Raw genomic sequence first — 24,323 nt, forward strand, 5'->3', positions numbered from 1 at the left:
TCCGAATCGCCTCAGTTTAAAAAAACGTGGAAGTCAATCTCGATTGCCCCCACTTTACTAAACCATCCGCCATTCAGTTAAAAGGTTATTGGGCGAAGACTTTGCCAGAATTTGTAAGTATTACCAAATATTTTAATGAATAAAAGCCTTCTGTTTAAAAAGTGTACACAAATGATCGTACTAAAAGAGTTATTGCTGGCAATTTTTTTGATCAGTAACAGTAAGAAGCAAAGCCAGATGTTCCCAATTTACAATTATATAGCTGTATAATAGAAGCTTTGTTTGTTAAGTACATTCTATCTATAGATGGTTTCAAGTATCTCAAAATTAGGGTTCTCAAACTTAAAGCAATTTTCTTTTTTTGTTGGTCCTTGATTATACGAAATGTACCATCAGGGGCTGTCTTTATCAAGCCTCCTTATACCGATCATATATGAATTCCAAGAGTTGAACGTTTTCAATAAATTGCCTTCATTTGCAGCCACCTTGTAATTAGTTTATTTAACATTCGCCTCGCAGTATCCCCTCAGAAACAGTGGCCAACAATGACCCTTAATAGTCATCTACCATATTGGTAATTCAATTTTTATTCGAAAGGCAAGCAAAGGCTACTATGCTAACGATATCTCCTTTTGCAATATTCTAACCTTCATTACGCATTTACTACTCATGCAATCAATGCTATCAGTTTGTTCTATGAATAATTATTGTTTTTGACACGATGCTGTTCTTCAGCAAATTTGTTATTTAGAAAGCAAAAGCATTTTACGTTCAATGATTCCCTTGTACAAAGCCCTTTGAAACAACATTTTATCCACCGTATCATTGATTTGTAGTTACTGACACGGTAAAAAATAGTTCAAATAGTTTGGTCAATGGGTAGAATATTCGTTCCTTATTCAAAAACGCCCTTCTGTCTCTACCAATTAGACCCACCACCAGCTGAATAAGAATGACCTGCAGCACCTGCCCCCATTTGGAATACTTTTTTTCCACGTTGCTGGCCACGTAGTCTCATCTTTTCATCCAATGCAGCTATTATGTTTATATTCAAAAGTTTAACAAACGCAAAACACATAACCTGGATTTAACATTTAGTTTACCTTGACGAGCAGCAGCAGCTTCTCTCTGTTCGTAGTTCAATACAAGTTGTTTTAGCTGTTGCTGTTCTTCTCTAGCAGCCTCTTGTTTATTACGTGTACTAATTGCTAGCGTAGAATCTGCAGGGATCTCCATTATCTTTGTCTATTCAATTAAGCAAGTTAGAATTGCTTCAACGTTATTGTTGGTTTTAATGCTTTACCTGTTGTCGATTGCCTTTCTTTGTCAGTAAGGTGAATGCCATTTTGCCTATATTTGGCTGGCTCTTTTCTGCTGCTTCGCTGCGATGATCTATAAGAGATTACAGAATTGTTAGTAAGTGTATAACATGCCGCGTACATATATATGTATATAGGAGCAAATACTTACCCAAAGACCCTCTCAAGTTCATAGGAATGGGGACATCTAAGGATGCCTGCTTTTTATCAAATTTACGAGACTCAATACTCTCGTTCATCAATTTATTGAATTCTCTATCAAATTCTTCTTCTTCTTCCTTCGATAATTGTTGTTCTCGCTTAGTTTTCAAGACAATGACATTCTCATCATCATCTGCTGCTGTGTAATCCTTATTGCTCTCAACAACACTATCTTCCTCCCCAACTACATTACTGCTATCATCATTATCTTCAGGAATCTCAATTTCATCCTCATCTTCATCGGCACTCTGTGAAAGATCAGAAGCATCACTTTCGTCATCCAAGCCGTCCTCCACCGATGATTTACCTTCCTCGTTGTTTGCATTTGTACCTTGCACGCTCTTCAGTTGTTCCATTAATAAACGATCGACAGCTTCATTGGCTTCCTCATATGTAGTAAAAAGATGGAGTTGTGGACGTAGCATTTCCAGAGTATCTGAAATCATAAAGTCAACATCCATTGGTGGTTTGCTTTTACTTAGAATATACATCTAAAGAATGGAGTGAAAATATCATGAATATATTCTCTAGACAGAAATGTAACCCGAAACCCATCTATTTTGATGAAAGCTTTGTCTTTTTTTACCTGAAAGAACGTCAAGAAATCGTCAAGCTTCTTCCTAGAGCTTCCTCTATCAAAGCACATACCACAAGTATCAAGTAGAGTACAACAAAGTCGGATGCGGAAAAAGTCATCAGGCGCATCAATAGGGCAAAACCTTTCTTTTGCAGGTCGACCGAATTCTACAGGGGCCAGGAGAAGATACCTTTCAATAAATAAATTCTCTAAACGGACACGAAAAATGAGGAACTTACCATGGCCGAACGTAACAATTGTATATAATGTTTCAAAAATGAGCGGTGAATCAATCATTCGATAATTGTACAATTCTCCAAGATACTTGGCTATTGCTATTCTTCGTTGGTTATGACTGAAAATATTCTGTTCCAAGCCAACACGAATTTCTTCAACAATACTGTCAACTAATTGCACACCAAAATCGGAATGATAACGGTTCAATCCGCTTGCCAATATAGCCATTAGATGAATATTCCCAAATTTGATCTTCCAAATTTTTTGGAATATTTTGCTGAGAATTCTTTGAATGGATGGGTCTTCCCAATGTAATTTACGTAGCTGTTTCGACACTCTATCTAATGTCTTCTTGCATAAATCTTCGTGAATCAACTTGCGGATATACAGTTCTATAGGTGATCGCTCTTTTATACAAACAGCTGGCTTGTCAGGGGGACATGCTTGGTAATAGGCATTCTCTACCATAAGTGCATATCGGTTGTCCAAATGATGAACATTTTTTTTACGCATTACCGTCTCAAGCATAGGCTTCATACGTTCGCCTGTCTGAGGCGTTCGAAGCAGAAAACGGCCACATGTTTCTAGCAAGTTACAGACAACATCAATATTCTGGTTTGTAAAGTCATCCAGAGCCACTTTGAAAGTATAGAAAATAGTATGGATGGGCGCCACACCGAATTTTGTCAATTCTGATAAAAACCGGATATTCTTAATTCGTGTCTCGAGTAGATCTTGAGTTTTCCTTCTCTGTAATCCTCTGAATTCATAAACGAGTGCTTCCACTGTCATTTCCCCAATATCCGGGAAATATCGATTTAAAATTGCAATGAGTCGTGAATAGTAAGGCAAAAGATCAACTCGATGGCGTTGAACACTAAGTAATGCTTTCACTAAACGACGACGGTTGACCTTATTGTTTAGATAGCAAAAATCTACAGCAATGCTATCTACAAGATCACGATTTGCACATTCTGATAAGCGAGCAAGCAAATTGTCTAAAGGGATATTCTGCGATGTGATAGCTTTGCTACTACTAGCTGTCTCATCATCTTCATTCTCGTTCACACCCGATTTGTTGATCACTTCGTCTACTATATGTGAAGGATCTGATAGGTCATCTTCTGTCAATTCAGGAGCGGGTATCGATTCGTCCTCTAATAAGAGTTCTTCTTCCTTCGCTGCTACTGCTTCCTGCTGTTCCACTTCGCTTCCATTATCTTGTTGCTCTTCTTTGAATTTAGTATTCTCATTTTCTGTAGGAACCTTTTGGTTCTCATCTTTGACCGCAGTAGCCTTTTTCTGTGATTGTTGATCAGAATCCAAAAATACATCAGGCACAAGTGCTCGAAGATCAGGTAGATCTTGGTAGAACTTACGAGCATCTTCATCTTCCCAAATACTATTACTGGTATCGTTTCCGTCGTCATTGAAAGAACTACCTGTATTCGAGCTGAGAATGGATTGTTTTGGCTCCATCTCCTCAATAGATGGAAGTTCAGGCATATCTAAGTCCAATGTATCTGAGAGACTAATCAAAGAGAAGTGCTGGGTATGTTAACAAAAGTTCAATTCACATACACGCATTTTAACCAAAAGAATGCACTTTACACTTGAGTATGAGTTGAAAGTTTCTCATATACTTTGGAAGCCTTTTCAAATCTCTCTTTCCTTTCGTCAGATAATCCTCCACGTGCAAATAAGACTTCGTTGTTCTGTTTTTCCATTTTTTTCACTATTTTATGTACTTTCACTAAGTGCTCTGACACTGATTTATAATAAGATTGAAATAGATTGGTGAACATAGCATGAATATCCGGAGTTATGACCGAATCTTTATCCATTTCAATGGCTGCTTCCTTCTTTCCTTCTTCTCCATGTTTATCTTCCGCAGCACGTTGTTTTCTAGGAACAATGCCTAAAATAGACTGACTGTAGTTTTTCAAAAAGGAGGCCATTAAAGGCAGATTGTCGTGTCGTTCTGAATCATTGGCCAATAAGTCTTTCAATATCTTGTATATGAACCCTCCAGCATCCTTCGATGATCGGCCAGACTGTTGTTTCTTGTTATTGGATTGCGACTGCTGTTGTTGGTGGGTTGCTGAGCTTGATGCTGCTAAGTCTGAGTTGCTGGTACCCATTAAACCAGCCAACGAATCTCTTTGAGTTTCAATACCACTTACGTCAACCGAAGAATAAGTGGAAATACCATCTTGCACATTGCGTAGAATGCAAACCAGCCAAAACTCACAAGCCAGTCGTAAATAGATACGTTGTCGAATAATACGTGCCGACTCTTCTTTTTCCCTTTGTTCAGCGTTAAGCGTCGCCAAATATTGTTTGGAAGGTGGTTGTAAAACGACTGCGAGCTGATGTGTTAACAATAATGTGAAAGAAGTTGGAAAGCGTTGATGTAGAGCAGAAACAACCTGTAATACGAAAAGTATAAGTAACGTTTATGAGAGAAATAAATGGTTAGCAATTGATAATCAACAGCTCTTACCTCGACACAGGCATTTATATCTGCTGTTGTTTTGCACTTCGCCATGCCTTGAATGACAGCACCCACAACTTCAGAAATGTACTTTTCGAGACTCAACTTTTTTATATCGTTTAAAAGTTGAATACGCATATCAGCGCCCATAGATGTTTTACATTTCTTGATAAATGTCGTATTCTTTTTGATATTACTATCAAGGTTCTTTATTTGTTCTGCAAATCAAGAATAGACAGTTAAATCAGAGCCTCCATAACACCTTCAGAGTAGAAAATTAAGAGATTTGGGAGTCAATTTACCTCCTTTTCCCTCTCCCCAAGCAAGTCTGTTCAATCGTCGAAGTTCCTTTTTTGAATCGTCCATCTTCACGCAACCTGATTGTTAAAAATAAAATGAGAGACAAAGGAAAAAGAGGTTAAAAAGGTTGTCTGGTTCTCAATTGCTATCTTCCTCATTAAGCGATGAAGTCCGCCATCGAATTGGGACCTCAAGGTTTTGCTGATGCACTTTAACCTTTCCCAAGCTTACTTTTTCCATTCCTGTTAATGATCAGCGCCTTTTTTATTTACAATCAGAAAGGAGAAGTCCTTATTTCTCGTCTATATAGACACGATTTGAGGTAAAATCTATGGTTAAAAAGAACAAAAGTTAAGCCTAAATATACGTTATTAAGCCGACTTTGTAGACGTTCAGTGGCCGATATTTTCCGTATTCAGGTCATCTCCAATACAGACGTTCGTTCCCCTATTATAACACTCGGTTCAACTTCATTCTTTCATGTGCGTCATGAGAATCTGTACATCGTAGCTGTAACTAAGTGGAATGCCAATGCAGCCTTAATTTTTGAATTATGTTATCGAGTGGTTAATATTGGCAGAAGCTATTTTGGCAAGTTTGATGAAGAAGCAGTGAAGAATAATTTTGTACTAGTATATGAACTACTTGACGGTAAATATTCGAGAAAAATGCTCCAGTCTATAAATGGCAAATTAGAAAGAAGCGCGCTTAACAACAGCTATTGCAATAGAAATTCTTGATTTTGGATACCCTCAAAATAGTGAAACAGATACACTCAAAATGTATATTACAACAGAGGGAGTTAAATCAGAAAAAGTACATGAAGATTCCAGTAGAATTACTATACAAGCTACTGGTGCAACTTCCTGGAGAAGAAATGATATTAAATACCGAAAAAATGAAGCGTTTATTGACGTGATTGAAAGTGTAAACCTCTTGATGAGCAGCACAGGAACTTTATTAAGAGCAGATGTAGCAGGACAGATTTTGATGCGAGCGTATTTGTCGGGCACACCAGAATGTAAAATTGGTCTTAATGACAAAATTCTGGTAGATAAGGATACTGTGAATCGAGCCCCGTAAGTATTAACATTGTTATATCTGAAAGAAACAAGAGAACAAAATTAACAGAAAGTCTAACACACTAACCGTAAATTATACAGCCCTCGACGCACAAATGCAGTTGAAATTGACGATTGCCAATTTCATCAATGTGTTAAGCTGAACAAATATGAAAATGAGAAAAGTATCAGTTTTGTGCCTCCTGATGGGGAATTTGAATTGATGAAGTACCGTACAACTGATAATGTCAATCTGCCTTTTAAGGTACATCCGGTTGTTACAGAAGTTGGAAATACACGTGTAGAATATAAAATTAGTGTGAAAGCCAATTTCTCGCCTAAGCTCTATGCAAACAACGTAATTTTAAAGATTCCTACACCGTTAAATTCTGCCAAGGTAGAGGTAAAGGTCGGATCAGGCGGAAAAGCAAAATATGCGCCTTCAGAAAATTGCATTGTTTGGAAGTAAAGTATTTAAGATACAAGTCGAGAAAACTAGACAACGTGGAAGTGTATAATACTTATGTCTTGATTGTCCATAGGATCTCTCGTTTTCAAGGTCAAGCAGAGTTCCATTTAAGTGGCGAAGCTGTATTAACATCTATGACACATAAGCGAGTGTGGTCCAGGCCGCCTATATCAATGGATTTTCAAGTTTTAATGTTCACTTCTTCTGGTTTGCTTGTGAGATATCTGAAAGTTTTTGAGAAAAGTGGATATCAATCAGTAAAGTGGGTGAGATATATGACGAAGGCTGGCTCTTATCAAATTAGAGTAAGTGAATTACTATGTGACTAAAAAAATTGAGCATTGCCTAAGCATTTTCTTCTTTAGTTTTAGTTTTAAATCGATTCAATACCCATTTTACGAAACTTTAATTAAAGCTTCTCATCCACAAGTTGATACTCTTAATATTGGGTTGTGGAAATTCAACGATTTAATAAACCACATGTGATTGTTTACAATATGAACTTACAATTACAATTATCTACAGCAAGCAGAACAAAGGAACAAGGTTAACAGTGATAATTAATCGAGGGGTAGAAGGATAGAGTTTTATGAGCGTTCAAAAACTTGGGGTAACAGCTAATGGAAGCAGTAATTTATTGCACCTAAAGCTGTGATTCCTAGTTTGGGGCGGGTGTGCTTAACATTATTTCAACTGCCCTATTTAAATTATTGCGCGATTGTGACAGCGCTCTTGTAATGGATTCTCTTGGATGGTTAGGGAACATTGTCATCAAGATCCTGGTATATTCTGGAGAGGGAGGCTCCATGTCCGAACCTGCCATATCTCTACCCGTTATTGTGTCCAAATAATCCTATGAATACAGAGATGAGCTACTTTGCCAATATATATTTGTATACATTAAAAGCCAATGTGCCTAAAGTATAATTTACCCTTACAGACGGAACACCAGTAGGGTGACCAACAGTAGCAGTACTATTTGTTGCTGTTTCCATGTCTCCATTCAATGATACAGCATCTGCACCTCTATTAACATTGTTTCTATTTCTTATTGCCCAGCTTCCCATCACAGGTGTCAATATAGGCCGTTGATCCGGCGTCGTTGCTGACGAACGCGCAATCGGCGAAGTCGATAAGAACGGTTTCAGGTAACGAGAGGTAAATCGCTGCAGGGCCACCGGGAATCGCCATCGTTTAAGGTTAGCAATATCTGTTCTATATACAGCACCAGCTATCAGACCACATAGAACTGGCACGAGAGTTTGTGAGATACCGGATAAAGCTAAATGTGCAGCAATAATGTAAAGAAAGATTTTATCCGTCATGATGATACCAAAAACTCTGAATTTGTAAGTAACGGGTATAATGCGATAATATTGGTAGAGCATAGCGAAGATAAGCGCATATCTGTGTTTAGTATAATCGTTAGTGAATAAGTAAGCTAGTGTTCAGAGAATTTGCCATCAAATGTTCTTTGAATACTTTACGGCCCTCCTCGTATTCTGTTAAGCCCAAATTGAGAACAAAGGGCTAATGATATAAGCTCTAGAATAGTGGATATAGCCCAGGATATGAATAAGAATGCCTAAAAGATTTGAATGAGATTGATTGCAACAGAGAACATGGATATTTTGAAAGAGTTTGCAATGAAAAACTCACGATATATTTTGAGCTCCCGTATTGTCTTTCTAACACTCTCAAAGCATACAGCAAAAGTATTCCGAAAAATAGATCACCTGAACTCCCAAATGCCATGTGTGAGGTAACTATTCGCCAGTACTAAATACATTTAAGAAGATTTTTAACATATAATTATGGTAAAACGAGGACGAAGTTATGCGAGCTCCAACTAATGATTAAACGGACCTGATAGTAAACTGTCAAGTGTGGTTCGAGTTGTAAATAGAAATATTGTTTTGACTTTAGAATAGCTGTTATAATGGAGCATCCTCCTATAAACAGCACGAAACCCTTCGATACAGGAGTATTAAAGAAGCCTATTTTTGAAGTCGACAGACAGATATGGTAGAATCGTCCGAAGTATTGAGCTCAAACTTCACTACGAACAATGGTACAAATAAAATCATTTTCGTACCTGCTGGTCCTACTCGTTGCATCTGTCTAAACACTTGCGATGGTTTGGAGTAATGACCAAAAATGCGTAATTTATTTGATGATGTGGAAAGAGATCGTTCAGACTCGAACGTCACGGAGTTTATTGCTTTTAATTTATGCTGTTAATAGTTTGCTTTTGATCTTTCCAAATTTTTTCTTTTCTTTCTTAAATACCCATACCTCGTAATGTCAGCAGCAAGAAAAGCAATTAAGAGAAGACATATACACCGCAATGCTGAGCAAGAAGACGCCACTACCTTGAAATTAGGAGAAGGTATTGCTGTCATTGAGCTGTTTTACTATTCTAGTTGTTATTGATTATTGATCGGTTCGACTTATTGATTTTCGATTGTTAATGTTAGAGTTCGAGTCAGCCCAATGTTTGTATATATCAGAAGTCAAAGTCATTCTAGAAGCTAAAGAAGATAATAAGGACTTAGCAAAAGATAGACAAAAATCGAAGTAATGTTAAGCTTTGGGTTTCAGTTGAATGTGTTCGGCAAACTGATAAAAACTAACGAACATCTCCAAATTTTTCAGTATTTTACAGAAAACGCTCGATTACGTACGAAAGTTCAGTAAATTCAGCAACATTGAATCAGTTCGTGAAGTCAGACAGTAAATACAGCTTGAAAATCTTTAAATTCTCGACATTAGTGAATATTGATTACTCGTCGTTTATTGACACGATTGAGTAGGGTTTTATCAAGAGACAATTTGACTCTTTTCGAAGTTGCACAAATGGCTAACCTATGCTGTGATGAAGCCGAAGAAGTAAAAGCCCTTATACCAAGGTAAATGTCAGTCTTATAAGTAATAAGCGAACTGTTCATTGTATATATATTCTTTTTTATCGGTTAGTTTGGAAAATAAGGTCGAAACAAGTGATCTACAAGAAATGTTGAATCAAGTAATGACGATCAAGAAATTTCAAAGTTAAACGTGATCAAGAGAAGAATATTGGCAGAAGTCTAAATAACTTTAAGTTTACGTCGAATAAGATCAGTATATTTGTACATGCATTCATTATTATTATTATATATTGTTGTAAACGTTTTTTTTTTTTGTATTAATTTGTGGCAGAGCTTTATTGACTGGATTATAATAGAGCATTTTAATCAATATGGTGACAATTAAAAATTAAACCTGTACCCATTCACGTAGCCTCTTACATTTGAAAACTGAAGAATTATCAACTTTAGAGCGTTTTCGCTTTTCAACCCCTCTCTTAAGCTTTTTGTCTTCTTATTCCCTCATAGCGACAGCCGGAGTACTTTGAATAAAGGTATTTCATTGTTTTAATAAAAAAAAAGGATGAATCTAAACTAATCGGCTGTGATTAATAGCAGCCGAGCTTCCGTATGAAAGATAGCAAGGATCTCTAGGAGGGACCAACGAGTGTTATCAAAATGACAACATCCGTTGTATTTCCAAATACCGAAGAAAATAATACCAATTGGAGAAGCTTTTCCTCGAAGGGAATGTATTGCTGTTCAGTTGGCAAAACGTCATTGAAGTCCTGACAGCAGTGTCGATGAATGGCTAGTATACCAAATCAGCAAAAGACAAGGGTAGAAATACAGGATGGCAATAAATCAGAACGTTGTTCCATTTTTATTTAAATCTGGGTGCTAATTTTCATATCGTACTTCCAACTGAATACAGTTACAGAGGCTTTTTTGGCTTCTTTTCAGTATATAGTTGCATTGCTTCATGTTGGTCGAGTGGTCTTCCGTATACATATATCTCCGTATAGAATGCTTCTAGATCACTGGTTGTATCCCAGGGATCTTGATAATGATCATTTAACGGTTCAATGGAACCAAACCAGACACCATGCACTACCGTGCCGAGCGATTGTGGGTAACTCCAAGTCGGTCTCTTCGCAGCAATATTACCATCCATATAGAATGCAATAGAATTAGCATCAAGAACAAGAACATAATGATGGTAATCGCCATCAATCGTGTATGCTATTGGCCCCAGGCCTAAATCTTCTATAGCGGCCCATTGCCATGCTTCATTTCTGTGGAGTATATCCAACTTTAGTGATAAAGCACCATCATAGTGAGTTGTAACGCAAATTCTTCCTTGGTTTGTTTGTAAAACCATAGCCATTTTCTTGCTGGCTTGTATTTCTGTTCTCATCCACCAGCTGACAGTGATTGGTTTAATGCGTGTTTCTGTTGGTAGGCTGAGAAATATATAACTAGCATCGCCCGAAAGGTAAATGCTGCTGTTTATATATCTACCATTTCGAATGATGCCTGTTAATGCGTTGCCCGAATCATCCTCTGCTGGTAATGGATTGATACTAAACGTACTACTAGTGGTAGTAGATAAAGAAGATACAAGTCTTGGCACCGAACTGAGCGCCCAATGACCGATCAGACCGTCGCTCCTTTTCGTGTATTTTATTATTTCGCAAGATCCTGGTCGTGGGTCTGGGTTACCGTCAAGCAAAAATGGCCTCAGCTGGCAGTAAAGGCTATTATCGATATTCATAATGACATCCTCACTTAAATCTCTCATCAAATTTTTATTTGCTGCCGATTCCCAAATGTGAGTTCCAAGGTTAGATGAGAAGTCGTAGCTTTTTTCCAAATAGAGAGTACGTAAACCATGACTATCCCATAACGGCCAGAAAAAAGCGGTGTGGTTCAAAAGGGTCACTTCGTTAGGGAAGAAAGGTGCTAGTTTTCCAGGCAAAATCACTGAATGATAATTCCAATTGGAGCTGTCAAATGTTGAATAAGTAGAATACCAGCGTTGTACAAATCTTGACTGCGGCTTTGACATTATCATGGCATTACACAATCCTATAGAACCATCTTCATACAGGGAAATCATTTTTGAACCTTAATACACAATTTCTTTGCCTCTTTGAACTAACGATTTAGCTTACCAACACCTTCTTGTGCCATAACGAACTCCTTCTTTAATAAGTGATCCACTGGTTTTAACGGTATTAGATCGAGATCGAGATATATTCCGCCATACTCTTGCAGTACCTGTAAGCGAACCACATCAGCCCTGTGAGCATAGTGTGCCACAGGCCTACCAAACACCGTTTCGACTAATGGTACTTTATGCAAGGTCAACATCGGTCGAGCCCTATCAAAATACTCCCCCGTTGGTAAATAATGATAATGAAACATAATTTTATCAGGCTTCAGAACTTCGTGCGTCGCTTTGATGGCGATGTAATGAATGAGATCAAGGGTTGGCTCGAATTCTCTTAATCCATATACAAAGTGAACAATCTTAGGGATGTCATCTCCTACAGGTCCCAAGATAGTGTCTCTTGCTATTGCAAGTTCTTTAAAATCTTTTGATGAATCTACGTCTGGCGATGCTACTAACACTTCAAAGTCTACGAGATTATCGTGAAATGAATTTATATTAAAATAGGATGTAAGGTTTCTATTGCTGGTGATATGTTTTTTGTATAGAATCAAAAGAATGATGAAAGAGAAGATAGCCGCTATTTTCCATATTGATTTTCGCTTGACCTTTATTCGGCTTCGTTTTGTGTTCGTATGGAATGGCAAGCTGCTTTTTTTTCGTTTAGCGAACATAAAAAGGAAAATTAAATAGAAGGAACATAGTTTATTAAAGTTGCCGAATAGCTGAAGTTATAAATCTGAATATTTCTCTTTTAATTGTAATATCGTTTCTCCAGCTACACTATTTGCCCAACTGAACCACGGTCTTGTATATTTATCAGGCTTATTAACGTCAATAGACTCGCACATAAGCCCACCTGTAACATTAGCGATCTTTTTAACAGTTAGAAGGGCCTCTTTCACTTCTGCCTCTGACGTTGTTGTTTGTAGCTGCATTAACAAACTCAATGGCCAGATCATATTTTGTCCGGTGTGGGGACTACCGATACCTTTCCCAAACTCACTTTGAAAGAACCATGGATTCCATTCAGACAATATCATTTTTCTTGTATTCTGATAGATCTTGTCTGTTGTCGCAACAAATCCGAATAGAGGCATACTCAGCAGAGAGGGCGTATTGGCATCATCCATGATCAAATGAGAGCCGTAACAATCTACTTCGTAAGCAAAGACTCTCCCAAATTCAGGGTGATCTATCACAGCGTGTTTGAATATTGCACGCTTTATTGTTTTGCTTAGTTTGCCGGCCTTATTCTTAAGATCGTCGAAAAATTCTGTGTTATCATTCTCGGGATGTTTGCTTAAGTATAGATTGACGTATTCGCTTAACTGCTTTAGTTGGGAAGATACTAAAGCGTTAGCAGGGATCTAACATTAAAAATAAGCATCAAGCATTGAAAAATTAGGTTATTGTTGGCAGAACAAATCAACAAGGTAGAAACTTTCTGGTAATGATTTACCAGATATGGAAGAGTGGTCGCATCATCACTTGGTCTAAACGCACTGCGAATCAAACCACATCTTTTTGTTATTCCACCTATTCCGTACTCTCCCAGTGTTTCTGTAGGTCGATCTGTTTGCCGTCTGAATCGGTATCCATCCTCAAGCAATACTGGTTGTGGGTCTTTGCTATTCATTACTTTGATATTCGGCAATTTCAGCTGTTTACTTGGCCAGGTATCTTGCATTTGCGTTTGTAGAACCTTAAAAATGCGAGGTATTGCAGTTGTCCACACCTTTGATTTGAACACTCTGTCATATTCCCCCGTGGCTTTCAAATATTCATTGGTTAATTGAAAGAAGTGGCCGATCGAATCAAGCTCATACTATAAAATTGGATGATTGTTATTGGAAAGTTTTAAATTGAATGTTAATTGCTAAAAGCGTTAATATTCATGTACCAGAGCGTTTTACCTTTGATTCCCATACTACACTGGGATCATAGGATGGTACAACCCTATCAGTTGTTGAACCTTTCCTTTTATCCTCATGATCTTTCTGGGGAGCGTACCATGGCTTTAAAAAAGCATTTGCATAAGGGTCGTAATTTAAATAAGTTGCTTGGACTTGTATGACACCGAATATCAAATCCTTCAATTCGATATCATCATTCACGAATCGTAGATAGGGTTTAATTTGGTTCGTAGAATCTCTAATCCACATAGCCGGAACTAAACAGCATTTGTTAAGGTCATATCTATGGCATATTTGCAAAAATGCAAATAATTTTCTTACTATCTCCTGTAATTAAAAATGTTCTTGGATCGCCTTTATCTTTGTTAAACCACTCAATCGTAGTGTCTAAGGTATTAGGCAAACAATTTTGCAATAATGTGTATAAATCTCGGTCTTTTATCACTGGCTCTAACGATTCAAGAAATTCCTCGACTATTTGACTTGTGTACTTCTTCTTTTTCGGTCGCGCATATGTAAAATTGTACGTTGGTGGTTGATCATTGCCTCCTTCAAGGGGTTTCTTACGTAGGTTTGTGAAGGGCAATAGATAGTTTGTCAATGAAAGCAGAGTCAAGCTTACAAAAAAGGCCAACAGATAAGTTGGTATATGCCTTCTTGAGAAGTTTAAATTTGAGAAAGCCATGGATATTCTATCTTTCTGACGTTCAAGTGGTGCTACAAAGAAAAGGAAAGAAGAGCAACAATTCAAGTGAGGGATCAACATGCATGAGGTAAGTGGTGGTGTCGAAAGTCAGATGATGATATTGTCTCACGCCGCATGTTGCAGTACACCTACAAACTACTGAGTTTCTTCGACTTGCTTTGAGAGCTTTCCCGTGAAGTTCAAAAGAAAAAAAAGTACCGGTATAGTGTAATGGTAATCTGCATGTTATTCGATGATACACAGTGCTTTCAACGTTCATTCTTCTGTTGAAAGTAATAACTCATCGTTTTTGCAAATCCTAATTGACTAGTGTTGAAGGAACTAATAATTCTTATCGCTATTATCGCATATCATTCTTTAAACTGCACACTTTGGGGGTACCAGTATTTAAATGTGACTTGTCCATTCACTCCAAGAGTTTGAAGTTAATCATTATGACAAACAAGGCTAATTTTCACCATCTCTCAGCAATGACATATAAATCCGAGGAATCAGCTCTCTATGGCTAAATAAAGAACATTTTAGTAGACAGTTTCCTTTTTACGAACCTTTACTGAACCAATTACTCACAATAAACTGTAGTAGTTGTCTCTTTGCTCTTCTAGCATCGGCCATGCTTTCAAACAGCTTCTTTTGGGCTGTCAGGACGATGGATAATGCTTCTACAGTATACGCAACTCAGCTCACATTGCAGCATTAATCATAAGCTGAGGATATAAATGTATTCAGCTTCTTTTCGTAACGTTCAGAAGCTGATTCAAATGCACAATTTCGGTCTATTCATGGAGGAAACCCAGACTGGTGCTTGTAACAATTTCCTTTTCAGGAAAAGGATTTCAGACACCGGGGGAAAGAGGGAAAGCAGCCCTGAAAAATTATTGCTGTATCACCTGTCATGCGTTATACATTTTCTCTCTAGTGATGTTTCGACGACTAGCTGCAACCAAACAATTTTACCATTTTCAGCTACCGGTATGCACAGCACTGAAAGTACACTCACAAAGCTCGTTAAGGCACATAACACGAATTGCTCCTACCAATCGACTTGCGCTGTCACGGACAACGTCCCAGTTTTCAACCTCATGTCGGTTAAATCGTGACGATCATAAAATAAAGCCTCTCACTTACGATCCTGCTTCATACAAAAACCTCGCCTTTTATAAGTTTTACACTCTTCCTCAAGCAAGATTAGAAGCTCTCAGGGAGCAATTGCTGACGGACTTTGGCAAGCTCGGCATAGTGGGGAGAATTTATATCTCGAAAGAAGGCATTAATGCTCAAGTAGCGTGTCCCGCCGAGAATATTCCTAAACTACAAGAATACCATCAAAAAGTGTTGAAACCTTTGTTGGGTGACGATTTGATGGATTTGAATATAGGGACAGAGCATGGGAATAAGCTATCTTTTCGAGCATTACATGTTCGTATTCGAAAACAGGTACTGATAGCATATCCGCAATTTCACGTTCACCTTATTTTCTATCTTTTCATCAGTAACCATCAGTTTGCTCCTTTATATAGTTGGTTGCTGATGGGTTAGACTCTGATAGCTACGATATAACGAATGAACCTATCCATTTAACACCAGAGGAATGGCATAACAAACTCATTGAATACGAAAACAAATATGGCCAAAAGCCTGTGCTTATCGATATGCGAAATCATTATGAAAGTAATATTGGATACTTTGAAGGAGCAATTACTCCAGATGCCGATACATTTAGGGACAGTATTACTGCCATGAACACAATTTGTGAACCATTGCCGCGTGATCAAGAAGTTTTTATGTATTGTACAGGGGGTATACGCTGTACCAAAGCCGGCGCCATTCTCCAATCTGCATCTGGTTTCAATAAAGTGTATTTGGTGAAAGGCGGTATAACAGCTTACGGAAGATGGATTGCAGAGCAAAAAGATAAGAAATCATTGTTTATTGGAAAGAATTTCACTTTTGATGGTCGATTAGGTGAAAAGATAACTGACGATGTGCTGGGCAAATGTCATATCTGTGGGCAACCTTGTAATCGGTATCAGAACTGCGCGCATACTTCGTGCAATCTATTGATGTTGTGCTGTCCTAGTTGCTCAGCACAGTTTCACCATACATGTGCTAGGATCAAATGTTACGATATAGTGCATGACTTTATTACAGCAGGACCAAAGCAGCCGTACGATAAAGCTGGCCCAGTTTTGCACCATGGTACACGTGCTTTTATCAAAGAAGGAGATAACAAAATTAAACTTGGAAGTGCCGTACCTCGCCTAAGAGTAGGTAAGGAAGGTACTAGTTGTGAGCTTGCACATCATCGGCGTCAACGAGCAGTTGAGGTGTTGGGTGAACCGGGAGAAGTACTCAAGGAATGGATAAGAGCTGGGAGAGAACTCCCTCCCAAAGTAGAGTCTGTAAATTGATGGCGAAATAGATTATAACCTACTATGTACATATTCCCCTTTATTGTATTTTTTTTTTTTTTTTTCTTTTCTTAAGAATGTGAAATAGAATACAAATAAACTGTAATGTATACGCATTTACAATTTTTAAAATACAGTGCTCTAGAAAATCTGGAACTACAATATAGGCGTTGCACATCTAGTGACTGGCACAGTAGCAGCAGATTCTTCCTCGGTCCACAGACAAACAGTAACATATGTAGTATAAATCATACACAGAATGCCAAAGATAATAATTAAGATATCGATGGTTTTCTGCCCCCAGCCATGAGCAACACCTTTAAGATGGAAAAGTGGAGGGAATAAGAAACAGAGAGGAATACAAAAGACAGAGCCTATCAAAGACACGAACTTGTCTAGATCAGAAGAACCAAGAATAGCCACGATGGCGCAAAACAATACGCCTACAAATCGGAAAATGTTCTTTTCCCATTTAACGACAAGATTGTGTTTACCAGATCGCATAAAGAGACCAGTTTCGATGATACGAATAGCAGGGAAAAGCTGCAAAGGTATAGACAAACAAATAGCAATAGCATAAAGACTTTGGATGGTACTAACAGTAGATGTGTTTGGTAAATTGAGCAAAATGACAGTTTGAACATCTTCACCAAATGCAAGATAAGATAAAAGACCGATGGAAATGAATAGAAGCGTTATGAATAGCATTGTTCCAGACAATACTTTTGGAAATCGCTTTGGTTCCTTCATGGATTCTGCAATGGGTATAACTGTAAACTGGGTTAGATATGGTTCTGTACCTCCAAGTGAAAATATAAAACAATCCGCTTACTTAAACCAACCCCTTCGAATGTAAAAACAGCTGTACCAATAAACATAGGGAAAGATGACACATTGACAATCCATTCTACGTTGCCTACACCTTCCATTATGAGAACATAAGCATCATAGTAATACAAGTAGGCTAAGCCAAGCAATATGAATGCATCTGCAATTAATGCAAAAATAGAAAGCTTTTGGATCTTTCGGATCATTGCCATTGGAACGAAGATGGCCACTTGCGCCAATATCAGATAAGCAAGAGATACGCTCTTTTGACAGTCCGTTATAGCCTGAATTAGAGCTTGAACACTTTGTGCTACAAAAACCATATAAGCGCACACAAAGCCGATCTGGGATATTACATCATAGATGGTTAATCAGTGTACACCTACCTAATATAGCTAGAAAAATACACCGTAACTTACCTGTGAAGTTGTAATAGCAATTAAAACCAATACTCGCATATTATTACCGAACAGGATTCCACCAATATCACCGAAGGAAGCGGGAATCTTATTACGCGTCTGGACTAACAATAAAAAGCAGTAAAGTGAAACGATTGCAATGAATACCAAAAATAAGGTAGAAAAAAGTAAACCGCCATTATGAAATCTTTTTATATAAAAAGAAAAAGAAATGTTAATCATAGTATTAAAAATTCAGTTATGGCAACCTTCATGGTCTTGCTTACGCTTTAGGTAGAAACATTACGCCTATAATCAAAATAGGTAAGGCTCAATGAGAAAGCCAAGTTCAAAACTCTTTAAAATCCTTACAATATTTTACCTGTGCCTATGAACGATTTCAGCAATAAAAATACTGCCTTCGTTGGAGTGGCGGTTCCTTCTACTGCGTCTGCTTTAGCCTGCCTAATCAAAGCTGTTCTTTCATTTGAACTCTCAGCCAGGTCTTCTACATCCTCCTCATCACTGCTTACACCTTCATTATCACTCAGATCTTCACCACCAAAATGGCCATACATAGCCAAGAAATCAACAAAGGAATGCGTAATAGTTGCTGGCGGTTTCTTTCCTCTCTTAACAGCTCGATCAATCACGTAATGTCGCCTAAATCCTCCTGGATCTCTTAGATTGGTTAGGGCTGGGTTAGAAGATTCGTGTCGGGGACGGACCATCATCGATCGGGATCTTTTCATCTCTGCCTTTTTGCGCTCTTGGTCCTCTGTCCATTTGTAAATATCATGAGTAATAGCTCCCCCACGTAGATGATGTGAACCTTCGACTATATCTTCAGGGCTTTGCATTTCCTCTATATTTACTTCTTCTGAACGAAGGTGACTTTGACGGCTACTAGGTCGACTTCCATGGGCGGAGGGAACATTGAGATAAGAATTCTGACTGACAGGGGAAGAAGATAACACTAAATGTCGTTTAACAACTTTAGCAACTTCATCATCAAGCATGTCAGTAGATGGCGAGCTTGATTTGTTATGGGTTGAATGAGTAACATCTTTTGCTGAGATAGACTTCTTGTTAGTTTCGTGAGAATGGATGCTCCGTGAAGGAGGTGGGCTAGTGTGAACGTTGTTAAGATGTGGTTGTGGGGATGTGCTGAGTTTAGCTGTAACTTTGATTCGGTCAAAATGTTCACTGTCTGCATTGTTCCCTGACCCCACTTTAGAGTCTTCCATATTAGTGTTTTCAGAGGAAGAGTCTCTCATAATGTATTCCTTTTACTGTCAAAATAAATAATGAGAAGCAGAAAAAAAAAAGAAAAGCCTCATGGAAGGAATTGCCCCACTTTTTCTCACAAATCAAGTTATGCTTTCGGCATTTAAAACAATATTATTGGAGATCAGACTGCCAAAAATGAAAGCAAACAATTGTAGACTAACTTTAATATGTGTTAAAGTTTGTTTGATTTGCGTTTAAAAAAATTTGCCACCGTATTTTATTTAAGAATATTGTTAATGGAAATTACAATATTACTTTCTATCAGTAGCTAAATAGGGTTTAAGGTTGGGTCTATTCTTCATAGCTTCAACAAATTTGCTCAAGTTTGGGTGTTTTAAAGCATCAACATGATCATCGTCCTCAAGCACGTGAAATAAAAGGAAATCGACGTAAGTGATCCTTTCACCAAGAACATAGGGGCCTTTCTTATTAGATAAAATAGTCTCCCAAGTTTCGTATTTTTCAGGGCTTGTGGTTGTCTTGTAATTTTCGCGTTGTTCGTCAGTGCCACGGAAAGTAGCGATAGCCCATGCAGTAGCCCAATCCATAATCATGTCGCTATAAGCGTCCAACAATTGATTTTCGTCATCATCCTTGCCTTCGTATTGACCAAGTTTACGAGCAATAAAACGCATTAAGGGAACAGTCTTGCTGTAGTATTTACCATCGATGTACATGAAGGGCATAGTAGGGATGCCAGCATTTTGTTGTTCGATTAATTGTTGCTTTAGCACCTTCCATTCATCAAAAGTGTGCCTAACATATTTAAAGTCAAGACCAGCATCAATGAGTAATAAGCGAACATATTCACCGCGGCCCATTATGGCTATAAATCAAAAGTAACCAATATCTTGTAAGAGCCTACATGCTTAATGTAATGGTTTGTGCTATACTTACGAGAACCTTTAAGCAAGGAAAAGTAATGAAGTTCGAGATTCTTAAGTTCAGAAACCATTTTGCCTGAGATAGATTTATAATAAGTAATTGGCGTAAGGTATATCAATTCGTCAACCATTGCGCAATACATGAGCCTTATATACATTTTTTTCTGTGGGCAGAAAGCCTAATTGAACGGAGTTAAATTAATACTGGCCTCCTTTGCATTGATCCCCGCTCCTCCTCGGCGCTGCATTTGCTTGATTATTAATCTTTCCCCAGACTTCTTTGATGACCAACATTTCTAGAAACTGCTTCTGGGGATGTACACAAGACATTTTTCTAGCAACTGTTCTGCCCCATAGATTATTGATATATGGTAATGGCAATCCTGATATACAGCCCGAACTAACGAAGCAGTTTCTCACGAAAACTAACCTTCCACATAGCTATCAATGACTACCAATCTCATCCAAAAGGCACTCACAGCTTTTTGAAGGTCGGTTTCCATTAAGGCTTGAAGAACTTGGTAAAATCTATGAAATTCAACAAATACTTTTATGAATGTATTACTGCTTATGAGGTAGCGCAGTATCTTTAAATGAAGTTTCAGATAGTTATTTACGAAATCGGTACTACTGCACGTCATCCATTCAGTTCAATTATCTGTTTACTTACAAACATTCTATTTAAAGTAAACATTTATATTAGTTGTTCTGTGACTTTGTTCCCTAGTAAAAAGTTAGTTTTCTTCTCAACCACTTTATAGTTGTGGCCCTCATGATTACTTGCTATCTTAACTGTGAAGGATGTCTGTAGATTGTTTGAGCTAAGATTTGTCTAACACATGCGTGTTTTTATTTCAATCGACATTTCATCATTGGTTAACGATGCGCGCTATTCGACCAAAATATCAGCAATTACTGCTGCAATTAGATTAACCTCGGATCGCTATGCAGATCAAGGAGTTCAATTTAGGTGGTGATAAATAATGAATATAAAATAGCAGCTATCTTGAAGATTTTCGAATCAAAGCTACCAGTAATTGAAATAATGTAAAGCAGAGTGTTTACAATTGTGATACTCATCTAAATTATGACAAAGACTTCTCGAAGACTTATCCATTGGAATGGTTTTGTAAAACTTATGATACATACTTCATTATGAAGAGAAACTATTTTCCGACGGTCATTGAAAGTTAAGGTGTACCTTCATCTTTTATGCCATTATTGGCATGGATAATGTTATGTTGCCTTCAGAATTTTGTGTTGTTTAAGAATGCAGAGGCTCCCTAAATACCAATCTACAATAAAGTTGTAAGTCGATATTCTGAATAACAAAGTTTTGAACATTACATAACTGAAGCAGCTTACGTTGCATGTTATCTGCCTACAATAATTATACAGATCTGTTTCTTTCTATACTGCTTTTTTCGAGCGGTAATCCCAGCGCATATTCAAGTTGTTGCATTTAAAACGTTTGTAGCGAATTTGCATCTCTACTACCCTTATTAATAATATGGATAATGCTTTTTTACTATCTCAGCTATCTACGCCACTTATAGAGCGTGTACGACCATTCTATGTTTCTGAACAATTTCAGCTAACACTTCAAAATCGCAACATTGTAACAATACTTTGCGTCCTTTTACAATTTTCGGTCTTTATTTTTCTATTTTTTAGGAAGAGTATGTACCAAGCTTACGCCCTTATCTCAAAAATACCACTTAACTGTTCGAACAAGATTCTAATCCCTGTTTAACGATGAAGATAGAGCTGTAATCTTTTTTTTTTTATAGTTGACACATATTACTTGTTAACCAGCTGTCAAAATACGTCTTGTCAAATAATTAGAATAGTTCTGACATACAATGTATACTTCAAAATCGATTCAAAAAGAAGGAAATGCAAGGAGTAGTAATCCCTGTTTCTGTGTTGAGTGCTTTGATCAAATGTGGAAGAATGAATTGGACACATAATTGTTATTCCATTTTTCAAATAGAGTGAATCTCGGGAAATGAGCCTTCTCCATAATCCGTATTAGTTTTGCTTTTTGGACTCAAAATCATTTAATCGAGTTTGAATGAAAGGTCGTGTGTGCGCCAAAAAAACCATTGCGTTCTTTTTTTAGAAATGCGACAAGGTTCTTTACAAAATGCGACACTTCTTTTTTTCAAAAAAAGCGATATAATAAATTACGTAGTGCGACGTTGGAAGGAGTCTTTATACCTTTTGTTCGCTCAAAAAGGTAATTCTTCTGCAGGCCATTGGTAAAGTATAAAAGCATGCTTGGAAATTATGTGAACCGCCAACAGTTTTGGTAAGATTACGATCCCATTCCTTTGCCTAGAAACTTAAACTTCAACAAAGAATTCGAGTTAGATACACATATTTATTTTATATTTTACAGCAACAGGTAAATAACCCATCAGTACAGCCATTTGCAATTTGAAAGGGGTATTTCTCTGTCATTATTTTTTGTGATCCACTTACTGAGCCATCATACTTCGCTTTTTTTTTTTTCTGAATAGAATATAACTTTGGTTTTCGTAAATAAATACATATCAACAACGAACAAATGCATCGCACAGAATCCTCCTGCCGTCAATCCATTCCTATTGAACAATTTCTAACGCCTCCAGAGCATAATGTTAATCATGATTTCTCCTTTTCATCCATTTCATTTACTTCATCAAATTGCCATTCTACACTCGCGAGGGATTCGGCTGACCACCCCATAAGAAGCCCATACTTTGCATTCAGCCGAACAATAGTTAATAACCCACAAGCATCTAAACATTGTACTCAGTCTCTATCCGATCAATACTTCACTACTACAATCACAAATAAACAAGATAAGAAAGTAAATAACGAGAAAGTCGACCATGAAGGAGATTATGACCATGAAGATGATGATCAAGAAGAAGACGACAATGAAAAAGACGACGATGAAGATTACGAGGGAGAAGAAGACGATGATGACGAAGACGAATTGAACGCACCGTCTTATGAAACCATTTTATTTTACGAAATCTTGAAAGAATTTCCAGATCTTGCCTCATTTATACGCCATGAAGACTTTAATACTTTTTCTCAAATATGGTTAGAGCTACAACGACAAAAAGACCTTGCTCGTTATCCAGCAAATCGATCTGCTGTTCAGGCTTGGTTGAAGTACACAGCGCTTCAAATTCATGCTAAACTGGTTACACTCGTTAAGAACAATCCCGGAAATAAAGATCAAAACTCGGAAGCACGTCGTATGTTTTCTGCTTGGAGACGATTAAAAGATCGAGTAGAAGTTACTCACCAAATCTTTCAAATAATCGAAGATCGACGTATTTTATATAATCAAACGCCCAAACAAGCCGTCGTTGACTTACGGCAGGCAGCTGCACAATTAAATCGAGGTGGTTTACGAGATGTATCAAAAATATACCTATAGAATTTCCTGCAAAAGCATCACATCTAATAATAAATAAATACTTGAAACAATTTTGAATGAGATAGCAAAGAATTGAGCCATATAGCAGTGGCCATAATACTTTTAATTTTGTTGACGATCAGGACGTATATTCTTTTCTTCTAACGATTCATTTCCATAATGAGCTGTTCAAACTCTTTAATTTCAGCCTCGGTTTCATCCCTTGTACAGTTAAATCGGTATTTGTCTCTTCATCAACTTTTTCAAGAACCTTCAATGGAGATTTGAGGGAGTATCATTAATTATAGCTGGTGCATCGAAGTTTATTTACCTGAAAGGTAACGCGTTTTCCAGTACAAGAAAGCTTTTTCTTTTTCTGATGTAGGTACCATCCCAATTCGCGGTGACCATAACAGTTCCTTCAGATGATTAAGGGGCACTCCAACGCGCAAGTACTTCATATTTGCTCGAACACCGAAAATCTTCTTAGCTCCAAGCCGCTAGTAATAAGTGAAAAAATTACAATACTTAAACATACGCGACTCTTGGTGATGCAGATGAGCCAACAAAAAAAAAAAAAAACTCAACTTTTAATACTGCTTAAATTATGGTTCTTTTTTTCTTTCTTTGCTGTTTGCATAACCTGAAATCACTTAGGTCTCCTGATTTGGTGCGACCTCTTTGTGATTACCAGGCCAATTCGAAACGGTTATAATCTTCTTTGTTAAGAACTCATTATATTCAATGTCAAGTTGTTATTCTTAATACGCTTGAACACATATCAACTATCGAGTACGG

At 37.5% G+C, this 24,323-nt stretch overlaps 10 protein-coding genes across 10 annotated transcripts; 4 read left to right on the forward strand and 6 right to left on the reverse strand.

The window, feature by feature from the left end:
- Positions 1 to 919: 919 nt before the first annotated feature.
- BDF20DRAFT_839720 (armadillo-type protein) lies at positions 920 to 5,194 on the reverse strand (the record flags this gene model as incomplete). Its single annotated transcript, XM_053079313.1, has 9 exons — positions 920 to 1,035; positions 1,104 to 1,245; positions 1,304 to 1,392; positions 1,471 to 2,011; positions 2,107 to 2,264; positions 2,337 to 3,865; positions 3,946 to 4,763; positions 4,838 to 5,046; positions 5,131 to 5,194. 9 exons carry the CDS (start codon positions 5,192 to 5,194, stop codon positions 920 to 922), a joined length of 3,666 nt encoding a protein of 1,221 aa, XP_052931426.1.
- A 135-nt stretch (positions 5,195 to 5,329) lies between these two features.
- Positions 5,330 to 7,176, forward strand: BDF20DRAFT_897587 (ap-2 adaptor complex subunit). Its single transcript, XM_053082557.1, has 6 exons — positions 5,330 to 5,450; positions 5,517 to 5,779; positions 5,859 to 6,207; positions 6,292 to 6,654; positions 6,732 to 6,963; positions 7,024 to 7,176. The coding sequence occupies exons 1-6, from the start codon at positions 5,377 to 5,379 to the stop codon at positions 7,027 to 7,029; spliced, it is 1,287 nt and encodes a 428-aa protein (XP_052931427.1). The 5' UTR covers positions 5,330 to 5,376; the 3' UTR covers positions 7,030 to 7,176.
- BDF20DRAFT_897590 (uncharacterized protein) lies at positions 7,177 to 8,874 on the reverse strand. Its single transcript, XM_053082558.1, has 6 exons — positions 8,754 to 8,874; positions 8,525 to 8,655; positions 8,318 to 8,437; positions 8,146 to 8,243; positions 7,591 to 8,065; positions 7,177 to 7,511 (listed from the first exon to the last, which is right to left on the reverse strand). Exons 1-6 carry the CDS (start codon positions 8,773 to 8,775, stop codon positions 7,317 to 7,319), a joined length of 1,041 nt encoding a protein of 346 aa, XP_052931428.1. The 5' UTR covers positions 8,776 to 8,874; the 3' UTR covers positions 7,177 to 7,316.
- Positions 8,875 to 8,959: 85 nt separating this feature from the next.
- Positions 8,960 to 9,571, forward strand: BDF20DRAFT_828856 (HRDC-like protein; the record flags this gene model as incomplete). The annotated part of the gene is made up of 4 exons (XM_053078274.1): positions 8,960 to 9,047; positions 9,136 to 9,235; positions 9,314 to 9,391; positions 9,472 to 9,571. The coding sequence occupies 4 exons, from the start codon at positions 8,960 to 8,962 to the stop codon at positions 9,569 to 9,571; spliced, it is 366 nt and encodes a 121-aa protein (XP_052931429.1).
- An 867-nt stretch (positions 9,572 to 10,438) lies between these two features.
- BDF20DRAFT_828546 (uncharacterized protein) lies at positions 10,439 to 11,931 on the reverse strand (the record flags this gene model as incomplete). Its single annotated transcript, XM_053078258.1, has 2 exons — positions 10,439 to 11,604; positions 11,679 to 11,931. 2 exons carry the CDS (start codon positions 11,929 to 11,931, stop codon positions 10,439 to 10,441), a joined length of 1,419 nt encoding a protein of 472 aa, XP_052931430.1.
- Positions 11,932 to 12,012: 81 nt separating this feature from the next.
- BDF20DRAFT_194109 (Six-hairpin glycosidase-like protein) lies at positions 12,013 to 14,071 on the reverse strand. Its single transcript, XM_053074894.1, has 5 exons — positions 13,691 to 14,071; positions 13,594 to 13,612; positions 13,140 to 13,505; positions 12,286 to 13,047; positions 12,013 to 12,146 (listed from the first exon to the last, which is right to left on the reverse strand). The coding sequence occupies exons 1-4, from the start codon at positions 13,840 to 13,842 to the stop codon at positions 12,409 to 12,411; spliced, it is 1,176 nt and encodes a 391-aa protein (XP_052931431.1). The 5' UTR covers positions 13,843 to 14,071; the 3' UTR covers positions 12,013 to 12,146; positions 12,286 to 12,408.
- A 1,149-nt stretch (positions 14,072 to 15,220) lies between these two features.
- On the forward strand, positions 15,221 to 16,710 carry BDF20DRAFT_828806 (uncharacterized protein; the record flags this gene model as incomplete). Its single annotated transcript, XM_053078269.1, has 3 exons — positions 15,221 to 15,736; positions 15,820 to 16,306; positions 16,478 to 16,710. The coding sequence occupies 3 exons, from the start codon at positions 15,221 to 15,223 to the stop codon at positions 16,708 to 16,710; spliced, it is 1,236 nt and encodes a 411-aa protein (XP_052931432.1).
- Positions 16,711 to 16,866: 156 nt separating this feature from the next.
- On the reverse strand, positions 16,867 to 19,183 carry BDF20DRAFT_828792 (transmembrane amino acid transporter protein-domain-containing protein; the record flags this gene model as incomplete). Its single annotated transcript, XM_053078268.1, has 6 exons — positions 16,867 to 17,480; positions 17,543 to 17,882; positions 17,958 to 18,144; positions 18,224 to 18,245; positions 18,319 to 18,801; positions 18,838 to 19,183. 6 exons carry the CDS (start codon positions 19,181 to 19,183, stop codon positions 16,867 to 16,869), a joined length of 1,992 nt encoding a protein of 663 aa, XP_052931433.1.
- An 84-nt stretch (positions 19,184 to 19,267) lies between these two features.
- Positions 19,268 to 20,398, reverse strand: BDF20DRAFT_194633 (glutathione S-transferase). Its single transcript, XM_053074895.1, has 3 exons — positions 20,267 to 20,398; positions 20,124 to 20,186; positions 19,268 to 20,052 (listed from the first exon to the last, which is right to left on the reverse strand). The coding sequence occupies exons 2-3, from the start codon at positions 20,179 to 20,181 to the stop codon at positions 19,478 to 19,480; spliced, it is 633 nt and encodes a 210-aa protein (XP_052931434.1). The 5' UTR covers positions 20,182 to 20,186; positions 20,267 to 20,398; the 3' UTR covers positions 19,268 to 19,477.
- Positions 20,399 to 22,252: 1,854 nt separating this feature from the next.
- BDF20DRAFT_193794 (uncharacterized protein) lies at positions 22,253 to 23,558 on the forward strand. The gene is made up of 2 exons (XM_053074892.1): positions 22,253 to 22,517; positions 22,633 to 23,558. Exon 2 carries the CDS (start codon positions 22,680 to 22,682, stop codon positions 23,544 to 23,546), a length of 867 nt encoding a protein of 288 aa, XP_052931435.1. The 5' UTR covers positions 22,253 to 22,517; positions 22,633 to 22,679; the 3' UTR covers positions 23,547 to 23,558.
- The last annotated feature ends 765 nt before the right edge of the window (positions 23,559 to 24,323 follow it).

Source organism: Mycotypha africana, assembly GCF_025528875.1.
Source record: "Mycotypha africana strain NRRL 2978 chromosome Unknown BDF20scaffold_13, whole genome shotgun sequence".
NCBI classification, from domain to species: domain Eukaryota; kingdom Fungi; phylum Mucoromycota; class Mucoromycetes; order Mucorales; family Mycotyphaceae; genus Mycotypha; species Mycotypha africana.

Excerpts from the sequence above, each read along its gene's own strand:
- BDF20DRAFT_897587 (XM_053082557.1), top strand. The coding sequence starts at position 5,377 with ATGATCAGCGCCTTTTTTATTTACAATCAGAAAGGAGAAGTCCTTATT. Across the intron at positions 5,780-5,858 it reads AGTATATGAACTACTTGACG|AAATTCTTGATTTTGGATAC; the intron begins GTAAATATTCGA and ends CTATTGCAATAG. Across the intron at positions 6,208-6,291 it reads GATACTGTGAATCGAGCCCC|CCCTCGACGCACAAATGCAG; the intron begins GTAAGTATTAAC and ends TAAATTATACAG.
- BDF20DRAFT_897590 (XM_053082558.1), bottom strand. The coding sequence starts at position 8,775 with ATGCAACGAGTAGGACCAGCAG. Across the intron at positions 8,438-8,524 it reads ACTTGACAGTTTACTATCAG|TACTGGCGAATAGTTACCTC; the intron begins GTCCGTTTAATC and ends AAATGTATTTAG. Across the intron at positions 7,512-7,590 it reads CTGGTGTTCCGTCTGTAAGG|GATTATTTGGACACAATAAC; the intron begins GTAAATTATACT and ends CTGTATTCATAG.
- BDF20DRAFT_194109 (XM_053074894.1), bottom strand. The coding sequence starts at position 13,842 with ATGTGGATTAGAGATTCTACGAACCAAATTAAACCCTATCTACGATTC. Across the intron at positions 13,048-13,139 it reads CGACCACTCTTCCATATCTG|ATCCCTGCTAACGCTTTAGT; the intron begins GTAAATCATTAC and ends TTTTAATGTTAG.
- BDF20DRAFT_194633 (XM_053074895.1), bottom strand. The coding sequence starts at position 20,181 with ATGGTTTCTGAACTTAAGAATCTCGAACTTCATTACTTTTCCTTGCTT. Across the intron at positions 20,053-20,123 it reads TTCCTTGCTTAAAGGTTCTC|CCATAATGGGCCGCGGTGAA; the intron begins GTAAGTATAGCA and ends TTTGATTTATAG.
- BDF20DRAFT_193794 (XM_053074892.1), top strand. The coding sequence starts at position 22,680 with ATGCATCGCACAGAATCCTCCTGCCGTCAATCCATTCCTATTGAACAA.